Source organism: Microchirus variegatus (assembly GCF_963457635.1).
Source record: "Microchirus variegatus genome assembly, chromosome: 2".
Lineage (NCBI taxonomy): Eukaryota > Metazoa > Chordata > Actinopteri > Pleuronectiformes > Soleidae > Microchirus > Microchirus variegatus.
Window position 1 is genome coordinate 10,115,844 of NC_139803.1, and position 10,872 is coordinate 10,126,715.

The 10,872-nt window shown below is 42.0% G+C and overlaps 1 protein-coding gene across 1 annotated transcript; it reads left to right on the forward strand.

Annotated features, from left to right (window-relative positions):
* The first annotated feature begins 369 nt into the window (after positions 1-369).
* Positions 370-9,171, forward strand: LOC310943808 (CLOCK-interacting pacemaker-like). The gene is made up of 4 exons (XM_083909475.1): positions 370-566; positions 4,228-4,423; positions 4,552-4,742; positions 6,254-9,171. Exons 2-4 carry the CDS (start codon positions 4,237-4,239, stop codon positions 7,520-7,522), a joined length of 1,647 nt encoding a protein of 548 aa, XP_083765601.1. The 5' UTR covers positions 370-566; positions 4,228-4,236; the 3' UTR covers positions 7,523-9,171.
* Positions 9,172-10,872: the final 1,701 nt, after the last annotated feature.

Here is a 10,872-nt window from a genome sequence, read left to right on the forward strand (position 1 = left end):
TTAGTAAAAAAAAAAACAGTGTATTTTTTGGAGGTGAAGTGGCCATTTTTTAGGCCGCTTGGGGAAATTCACTTAAAATAAAACAAATTCTAAATGTGTTTTGCAAACATTCAAAGTGCTAAAATAGTTTATTTTTTTCCTCTTCTCTTCTCTCCCGCACCGTCCTTAAATGCAACTCTCACGCGGACTCTCTGACGTCACCATGTAAACACGTGTCTCCGCACGAGATTGGACGAGACAGCCCTCGTTACGTCACCGGCTGCTGCTGCTCCTCGCCGCCCCCAAATGAGAGGGAGGGGGGGGGAGGGGGCGTGGCTGCGCAGCTGATCATCATCATCATCATGGACGCTTTGAGCACATGATGAGAAGCGGAGCAGGAGCACGGAGCGGGACAGGAAACAGAGGACCAGAGTCCTGCTTTGGAAAGCAAATATGTGTGTGTTTGTGTGTGAGGTCTTGACTTGACCCCCCCCCAGCCTTACAACCCTCCCTGTGTCTCAGAAATGGTCGGTTTTGCTGCCAGAAGTGAAGTGTCTCCTCTCAGAGTCTGGAGACTCCACTGACAGGTGAGTGCTCACTTTTGTGGCTGTTTTCCTGCCTCCAGAATGTGCTCTGACTGCTGCGTGTCCTTTTGTCCACACTGTTGTGTGTTTGTTGTTATTATAACAACAAACACAAACTGTACTGTAGTATATACTGGTGGATTTCCAGCTGACTCGTGTGTTTCCTACTGACTGTGGTGTGGGGGGGTTTATTACATAACAGTGTGTTCAGTCAGTGCCTGCTGCTGGGATCATCTTATCAAGGTCCTTCTCCTCCTGCTCCTGCCTCATCCACATGTGCCCACACTTGTCTTGTTTACACTCGTGTGTGGGCTGCCTGAGCCTCCAGCCTGGCAGGGGGGGGGGGGGGGGGGGGGGGGGGGGTCAAGAAAGGGTTAGCGTTTGTGATCCAGGGCCAAAAATAACAAACAAAACTCCTAGAATGTCACATTATTATTAAGAACTGGGGCCACACGGTTGGTGTAGTATGTGTAGTGTCCTCCTGCAGTCCAAAAACATTCAATATCTGGATTAGGACACTCTAAAATTACATGTTTTAGACCACGTGTCAAACTCAAGGCCTGGGGACCAGATGTGGCCCGCCACGTCATTGTATGTGGCCCGCGAGTGATTAATTGGTCTTTAAAAAATCTGTGTTAAAAGAAGTCTATGCTGCTTTAAGGCGTGCGTTGAGCCATAAATTACATTTCCCACAATGCACGGCGATTGCGTTACCTGTAAAGTGACGGCACATCGGGAATGTATCATGCAACGAGTGAAATTGAATAAGTGATAAATACAGAAAGTTAGTATTAGTAGTTAGTAAGAGTAGTTACCTTTATTTTACATTATATTTGTTTACATTTAGTTACATTTTTTTCTGTATGACAGTTGCATCTGTCCCTTTGAGGGTAACCATTATGCTGATGTGGCATTCAGTGAAAATGAGACACCCCTGTTTTAGACGTTTCCCAGAGTCTAAAACCCCATTTAGAATCTAACCGTGCACGTGTGTAAATGTTCAAATTTAGGCATTATAATTGTTGAAATTGCACTTATTTTTCCTCCAAGAAATGTCAGGTTGTTCATCATATGGTACGTTAAAAAAGATCCAAACAAAACTTGTTGTTTATAGGTTATTGTTCCGTTATTTTTACTGGTTCTGACTCACCTGAGATCAAATTACATTTGTATTGTATGTGACCTAAAAGGAGTTTGACAGCACCTGAACTAAACCCTGACAAATGAAGTAGAAAACAAAGACCCATACGAGTCTCTATCTCCTTCACCAGGTTTTCAAGGTCTAGTATGTAATGCTGTGTTCACACTGGACACAACAAACTCACTCCCGTTGTACCGCAAAATGTACAAAAGGATTCCATGGCGCGATAGTTGTGATTGGTGCAGAGCGACAATCAGCTTTCATGGCCAAATTTGACTTATTCTGCTGTTTTTGTCGATTATCTAACGCATACTTCAACAAACAAACAATTCATTCAAACTTCGAAATACTTCAGCTCAGTTTGGACATTATTGCTTGTATTTTTCGAGCTGGAATATTTCATAATTTCTGATTTCTTCATTTTACGGCACGTGTCAAACTCAAGGCCCGGGGGCCAGATGTGGCCCGCCAGGTCATTTTATGTGGCCCATGAGTGATTAATTGGTCTTAAAAATATGTGTCAAAATGTTGCTTTAAGGCGTGCGTTAACCATAAACTAAATTTCCCACAATGCACGGCGATTGCGTTACCCGCAAAGTGACGGCATTCCCACCACTAGATGGCAGTGTATCATTGTATAGTTTGTCAAGAAACACCATCGCGGACCCGGTTACTATCTAAAATGCATCATATTTGTAACTTGAATAAGTAATAAATACAGAAAATTATTTTGCAATATATTATGGAGTACTTGCCTCTATTTTACATTATGTTTGGTTACATTTAGTTACATTTATTCTGTATGACAGTTACATCTGGCCCTTTGAGGGTAACCATTATGCTGATATGGCGCTCAGTGAAAATGAGTTTGACACCTAAAAACATGCAATATAGGGATTAGGTCAATTGGACCCTCTAAAATTGCATGTTTTAGACATTTCCCAGAGTCTAAAACCTGGGTCCTTCATAACTTCATCCAAACATTCCCAAAAAAAGAGGGAACTTTCATCCCTCAGTTCAGCTTTAAACAGAGGAGTGAAAACCTACAACTGAATTCATTCATTCATTCATTGTCCACAGCTTTCCCCTCCTAATGAGAGTCACAGGGTTGCTGGAGCTAATCCCATCTGACACAGTCCATAAAGAAATATAATTTCTTACATCAACTCAGGGCCTCGGGGTTCTCTCTGCACGTTTGTTTTTCTGTACAGATGAACACGTTACACCTCGGTAACCCTTTCACCACCGCAGGGAGTCGTTGCGTCCTCAAGGGTTCGTCCTCGCCCGTCACCTGGACGACCGTTGCTCCTTTGGGTGAAGCTGCTGGAGTTTGTTCTTTTGAAAATCTCACCACTGCAGCCTCCGCATCATCGATCCAACGTCAGAGCTTGAATTTCGTTCATCGTCGAGTCGAGTTTGTGCTGTTTATCCTCTTGAGAGCAGCTGGAGGACAGAGGAGCTGGAGACAGCTGTCCACAGATGACACACGATAGGCGCAGGGTACAGACTGGACCGGTCAGCAGACGTTCACGGGACAAACAAACATTCACTCTTTCTCGCTCTTATAAACACCAACGCTCAATTTTAGTCAATTCACCGAATTAACTGAATCCTAATCTGTCTTAAAGGGATAGTTTGGATTCTCTCTGGTAAAGATGGGAGAACAGTTAGACATAGAAAGGTCAAAGCAGGATTTGAACTCCACTTCTATACAGCGTACATTTCAGCTGGAGGAAAAACACAGAAGAATCTTTTTAAATGAATAAATAGACGTTCTTCAGACATCGACTGTCTGCAGGACAGACAACGTCCTTCAAATTCAGAAATGAAAAAAAAAAGCATAGTTATACGACGGAGTATAGGGCCAAACAACAAAGGAAAAAAAAGAGGTCATCTTTTGAGAATAAAGTCGTAATATTAGGAGAATAAAGCAATCTAATTAGCAGTCTGCTCTTTTCATGAGAAACAACAAAACCTCTTTGAACAGCGCGCAGATGTAACCAGCGATAGCCTCGCAGTCATTTCCTCCTCCACTAAAGAAAATTATTTCCTCCAAGTCTGTTTTTGTGATTCTTTCCTCGTTGCGCAATCTTTTCAAATTCCCGATGCTAATGAATACTTGGTGCTGATGTGCCAAAAAAAGATGAAGCATTTCCTTATTTGTCAAGCCCCAAACAAATGTAACTTCACAAAATGTTCCGCATTTCTCATCTCATCACAGTTTGCACCCGATCATCTTTGCTCGATTGATAATGCCTTTAATCTCATTAAATTAAGATTTTTTTTCTCATAATGTTACAACTTTATTCTTGCAATGTTACAACTTTTTTCTCGTAATGTTATGACTTTATTCTCGTAGTGTTGCAACATTTTTCTCGTAATGTTATGACTTTATTCTGGTAGTCTTCCAACTTTTTTCTTGTAGTGTTCCGACTTTATTCCCGTAATGTTACGACTTCAATCTCGTAATCTGCACATGTGGTTAAATGAAAACGTTTACATACGGTCTGCTTTCATCTGCAGAGACCTTGAATGCCGAAAGAACAGGGACGCTTTGGGGAGCGGGCCGTCCGGAGCACCTCAAAGAATGCCAAGGACAAGAGCAACAGCGCCACTCTGCGGGCGTCCAAGAGCGGCGCCCACGTGCAGCCTCCGCGAATGGGTGACGTGAGCAGACGCATGCTGCGCTGCGACTCTGAGAAAGACTCTGGGTATTCAGGTGAGGGCGTTCTTTTCCTTTGGTTTCAGTCTGCACGAAGGGTTTTATCATCAAGCTGTGTGTTTGTCACATAAATATATATCATCACTTCCATGTGTCACATCTAACTGTGTCCTCCTCTCCCTCAGAGGCCGGCTCAGACTTTGTCCACACTGATGTAGACGACCAGCGCAGCAGCGTGAGCGAGCCTCACAGGCAGAGCAGCAGGAGCTCCTCCTCCTCCTCCTCCTCTTCCTCCTCCAACAACAACAACAGTGCAAATGCTGCTTACGAGGAGCTCACCCCCGTTTACATCATCAAAAACCTGGTAGTGAAGCCGGTGAGATGCTCAAATCACATGCACTACAAGTTCAGCTCATCAGCGAGCCATTAACTGATGATTAAACTCTATAGTGTTTGTTGTTAGATGATGATACAATAGATAAATTGCTGTATAAACATGAGCAGGGGAGGGCTGCAGTTATTCCAGCTCTTTCTCTTGTTGATTTGTTTGTTTTTTTTGCTTTTTTCTGCTTTTGGGCTTCTCCCTGTCTAGGGGTCGCCACAGCGGATGATCCGCACACATGATTTGGCAAAGATTTTTTTTTTATCGCCAGATGCCATTCCCGGCGCAACCCACTGGGGTCAATTTAGAATATCCAATTAGCAAAGAGCAATTACCCCCAGCCCTTGACGTGGGCGGGGACTCGAATCGGCGACCTTCCGGTCGCCTTCCGCTAAGTTTTCCACTTTTTTCTTAAATCTAAGTGAAATATTTGGTTGAAGCCTGGATATTCTCTTTTTTTACTTTTATAATTAGTAACAACAAGGTAAGGTAATCTTTGTTATTCACAATTTAATACTCAATGTATAGACATTCATATTTATATACACAACATATTCTGTTGACTTTCTTCATCAGCTCTCCACGTAGTGTGGGATGGGGAGAGTGGAGTGGGTTCATCAGAGTTTTGTTTACTAAGACGAGCTATTATTACTATGATTTGACCAATTTTTTTTAAAGGTGCATTATGTAATAAATCTAAAGCAACTGGCCATAAAATCCTCCTAATATGTTACAGAGACTCAGGAATAATGTTCATATAACAAACTGAACTCACCAACAACATAACGGCCAAAATATTTGCATTAAAAAAAATATTTTGCAGACTGCAAATCATGTTTATGTTTTGGCATATGGCGCCACCTACCGCCATCTACCAATCATTGCAGTCAGTAGAGTCTCAGCTGCCGAGCAACTACGGGTTGCCAGTTACGTCAGAAAACGAAACCTAAAAGACCTCGGTATTTTGAATTTGAATGTAGTAACCGTTTTTGGCCACATTCTTACATACGGCACCTTTTAAATAAACGCACTAATCTTGGCTGTTTTTTTAAGAGGCTACAGTGCTTAGCTTTTCCCGTTTGGTCACAAAGATGAGACACTGGTGAGGACACGCCCTTATTTACTGCGTGACTTGGTTTGGATATGGATTAACGCAGTAAAAATATGCTATGAATCATGTGCCATGAGTTTTGACATCATAATGATGTTTGTCTATTTCAGCTTTAAAAACACATTAGGGACTCTTGTTTATTCAAATTCATCCAAACCAAAAATCTTAAAGATGAAACAAAACCATTATCTTTTGCTAAATGGAATCTTAAAATGTACACAGTTTATATTATAAATAGGGTGAAAATGTATATTTTAACTCAAAGTTTGATGTTTTAGTGTCTGTATCTCTTTGTGACTTTAACCTCCTTCGACATCTTTTGCTCTCTCCTTTACTCTGCTCTCTCTTTGATTTTTACATAAAACCCCCTGCTCACAACCTCGTGGTGGTACAGTCCAGACCAGAACAGCTTCTGCATGGGCCCCTGGCATGGGGTGGAGGTTGGCACGGCCTCACCAGCGCCAAAGCTCCCACTCAGCTCCTACTGATCCAACAACCGCCACTGCCCGCCTCCTCCTCCTCCTCCTCCACCACCACCGCCGCTCCAACACCTTCATCCTCTCAAAAAGCTCTACAAGGCGAAGTGAAGACCAGAGGTGGTCACAGCAGCCAGAGCCACCGCAGCAAGAACTCCTACCTGCCCATCCTGAATTCTTACCCTCGCATTGCCCCGCACCCCAGGAAGGAGGGTCATGAGGGCAAAAGTAGTAAGGGCGTTAAAGCGTGTGGCGGCGAAGGCCAGAGCCAGAGCAAGAGAGTGTGCACCGAGGAAGAGAAGAGGGAGGCCGTGTCGACCACCTCTCGCCTCCTGAAGCCACATCAGCCTCAGAAGGAGTGCAGAGTCCACTCTCATACGCAGCACAAAACCAGAGGAGGACACAACTCCTTACCCGTCTCACCCCACTGTCCCCTCCCCACGCAGCACAAGAGCCTTCACTGTCAGCAAAGATCAGGCTCCGACAGCGATGGCTCGCCCTCCGTCTCCAGCTCCCAGACGCCCTCGTCGTCGTCCTCGCCTCCTTCCTCTTCTTCCGCGTCTCACAGCCCGTATCGCCTATTTCCAGACAGCTCGTCCATGCGCCACCGCCGTTTCCTCAACACGGCCGAGATCCTGAACCAGTCGGGCCTGCTGGCCATCACGCTCCGCACCAAGGAGCTGCTGGAGCAGAACGCCGCCACGGAGAGGGAAATCGCTCAACTCCGGCAGCACACGCACCTCCTGTGCCAGGCGGCTCAGGCCAACCAGAGCTCGGACGGCCTCGACAAACTCCTGCAGGCCATGACCAAGTCCGCCTCCTACCCCGAATTAGACCTCGGTAAAACGAAGGCGCTCGGCAGCGTCCGTCAAGAGAGTAAAACTAAAACAGAGGAGGACAAAGAAAAGGAGACAAACATAAAGACACACGGCAGCCCAGCGCAGCTCGTGTCTCTGCACACGATAGACGACGGCACGTCACCGCCGTCGCCTCTCTTCGCGCCGTCGCCGGACACCGAAGAGCTGCATCGCGCCTACGACGACGACCCTCTGGACCTCATGTCCATCGAGTCTTTCCACAGGTCTCTGCCCGAGCTGGGACACAGACACACGTTCATGGACAACGTTCACATCGGCGATCTCGCGATGTTTCCCGAGATCTCGACACACGACGACTATCTCCTCTAGCTTCCCACGGCTGAAAGTAATGAAGGAAGGACAATGGTGATGCAACGAGATCCTGGACGTACAGGAGGAGCATGTGTTTGGTTTGAATTATTTAACATGTCTGCGATGATTAAAAAAAAATGGGTAGAAACTCTTAAAATTTATTTTTTGATTTATGCATATAGTTTAAAGCTGATTGATGCACAATATTTAGCTGCTCTTTAGTCAGGCGTTTTTGGGGTACAGTAGATGTCTATTCTTCATATTTTCATGACAATAATATTATTTAAGAGTATTTTACATTTGCTTTGGCTCTTTTTTCTGGGGACCTGACAGACAATATTATCTCCTACTGGCAGATCATCTCTAAGCCTCCGCTAATCTGAATTCAGATCTGAATGAAACCGTAGACTGAAGCGACGGGAAAATAAAACTGAACCACAAATGACCCCTGAATATGAGAGCGTACAGAGCAAAGGTTACAGCAGGAAGAATCGGATCCAGTACCTTTGCTGATTTGGACATGAACAAGTCCAAATCAGCACTAAACCATTTAGGAAGAAAGATTTGTGATCGGAGCTGATGAGAAATAAATAAACCTTTTGACTTTATACTTAGATTTACCTTGTTATTTATAACCTTGGCCATATTTAATACTGACATTCAACAACAAGCCAAGTCTTTGAAAACATGCCCCTTTAAATCCAAAGTGCTGTCCTTATGTAACAAGTGCAGAACACCGCGGTCACATGTTCGGTGTTGTCGAACACACTCGCCTCATATCAGTTTCAGTACGACACGTGTTTTTTTTCCACCCCTTTCATTTAATAGCATGACCTCGGTGAACGGCAGCCTTGTGCTCTGTGACGTCTTCGTGCCCGCAGCCTCTGTTATTAGAGATGATTTCCGTTGCTGCGGTGAATCATCACAGTTGTAGACATGCCTTTTTTCCCCCTTCCTTCAAAACACAGTGACTGCAGCACAGCAGCAGGTGGAAACATCTTTAAAAACCTCTTTGTACAAAAAATTACAAAATTCAGATTGAGACCAAGACAAGATTAGTAGATTATTATTCAGATTATTAAGCATTCACATTAGGTGTTAAAGGTGCATTATGTAATAAATCTAAAGCAACTGGCCATAAAATCCTCCTATGTCACAGAGACACAGGACTAATGTTCATATAACAAACTGAACTCACCAACAACAACAGTACAGACAAAATATTCTCATTAAAAATATATATTTTGCAGACTTCAAATCATGTTTATGTTTTGAAATCATTTTGGCATGTGGCGCCACCTACCAATCATTGCAGTCAGTAGAGTCTCAGCTGCAGAGCAAACACGGGTTGCCAGTTACGTCAGAAAACGAAACCTAAAAGACCTCTGTATTTTGTATTTGAATGTAGTAACTGTTTTTGGCCACAATCTTACATATGGCACCTTTAACTGTATGTGTTTATCAATGAGTTAAAGCCGATTCTACAAAGATGTGTGCTTTCATGTCATCCAGATGATTGTGTGATTAAAAAACGGTTTTTTCTAATATGTTATACTTATATTAATATATTATATTATATTGTACAGCAACAAAACACCATCGGTTAATAACGTGACAAACACTGAGCACACTGTTTTTGTTAACACTGTAATGAAATGAGGTCACTTTCAGAGATAAAGAATATATATGTGTATATATATATATGTATATATATATGTATATATATGTATATATGTATATATGTATGTATGTATGTATGTGTATGTGTATGTATATGTATATATATGTATGTATATGTATATACATGTATGTATGTATGTGTATATGTGTATATATATGTGTGTATATGTGTATATATATATGTATATATGTATGTATATATATATATATATATATATATAAAGCATTAGGTTTGCAAGTTCTTGTGAAATAAATAGCCAAAGCACATGTGAAATATTCCGATTAAAGCACGTTGTAGCACAACAAGTGGGAATAACATCACAGATTATAGCCTAAATTCAATGAGGAATTGGTCAAAAACGTATGATTTCTTTCTTTTCTTTTCATTTAACTCTTTTTGCCACAAATGGGAGGATTTGAAGTGACTCTGCGTGTGTGCACAAGTGTACAAATAATCCTAAATACTTTGCCCATGGTTCTGTTTGAACAGACATCACGCAGTGAACGTTTCATTTCCTGGCTGACTATATAAACACACTCAGTTCATCGTTGTCGTCATAATGCATTATTATGTTTTATTTGCTTTTTTGTCTTTCTCCTTAGTCATGTTTGAATGTGCTTGAGGAAGTGTGTGCGTCTATGATGTATTAACTTGTAAACATGAGTTTGCTTGTAGATAATAAATTAGATTTAAAAAGGGAAAAAAAAGAAAGAGAACTAGATTCACCTCTGATCTTCATCGCCTCAGAATAAAAAAATAAAAAAACATAATCCAGTAAACGATGGAAGAAACCCCTTATCTTCTAATGTTCTAAAGACAAATAATAAACCTGCTCTCACCCTGAAACACAAAACAGACTCAGACTGTCTTTCATCCTGTTCTTGTCTGTGATATTATCGATTTTCTCCAATGTTGTCTTTAGAGAAACATTTAATATGTATTGCAGACTCATTTCTGTAGTTATTTATTGATTTATTCCTGTAAAAAAATATGTTTTAGAGCAAGGTCATTAAAATTCTTCAGATTTTGACCTTTTAATTGGTAAAGGAAGTGATTGAATCTGACTCAACTGTGTTATTTTGTGATGGAAAAAGGTTTGAATGCAATTAATCCTAAAAATCTTTATCACTGAATAGTTTGAGCAGCTTTGTTATTTTTTGACGTTGCTCAGTTTCTTTACCAAAAGCAATAAAAAGATTTTTAGAGTTTATATATATATATACTTTTATATATATATATATATATTTTTTTAAGTATTTCAATATTATATTATAATATATATGTTATCATATTCCCCAAGGGCCCCCAGAGACATGAGAGGAGGGGGTTATGATATTTTATTTCACACATTTTTCCCCTCCTCCTCCTCCACATCCACGTAATATCAAGTTTGTCCACCGGAGGGTAGTTTCTACAGTTGAGCAGCCATGAATGATGTAATATCACGTTTGTCCACAGGAGGGCAGTTTCAACAGTTGAGCAGCCATGAATGTAATATCACGTTTGTCCACCGGAGGGCAGTTTCAACAGTTGAGCAGCCATGAATCAAATCTTCCTCTACATGTAATATCACGTGTGTCCACCGGAGGGCAGTTTAGATAAATCTATTTGGAATCATCCACTTCCTGTTTGCCATTCAGAAGTTCCACACATGAGGAGCCAGCAGGAGCAGGAGGAGACACCCGGG

Bases quoted from the DNA above. Each gene is read 5' to 3' on its own strand.
- LOC310943808 (XM_083909475.1), top strand. From the start codon at position 4,237: ATGCCGAAAGAACAGGGACGCTTTGGGGAGCGGGCCGTCCGGAGCACC. The intron at 4,424-4,551 runs GTGAGGGCGTTC...CCTCTCCCTCAG, and splicing joins GAAAGACTCTGGGTATTCAG to AGGCCGGCTCAGACTTTGTC. The intron at 4,743-6,253 runs GTGAGATGCTCA...GTGGTGGTACAG, and splicing joins AAAACCTGGTAGTGAAGCCG to TCCAGACCAGAACAGCTTCT.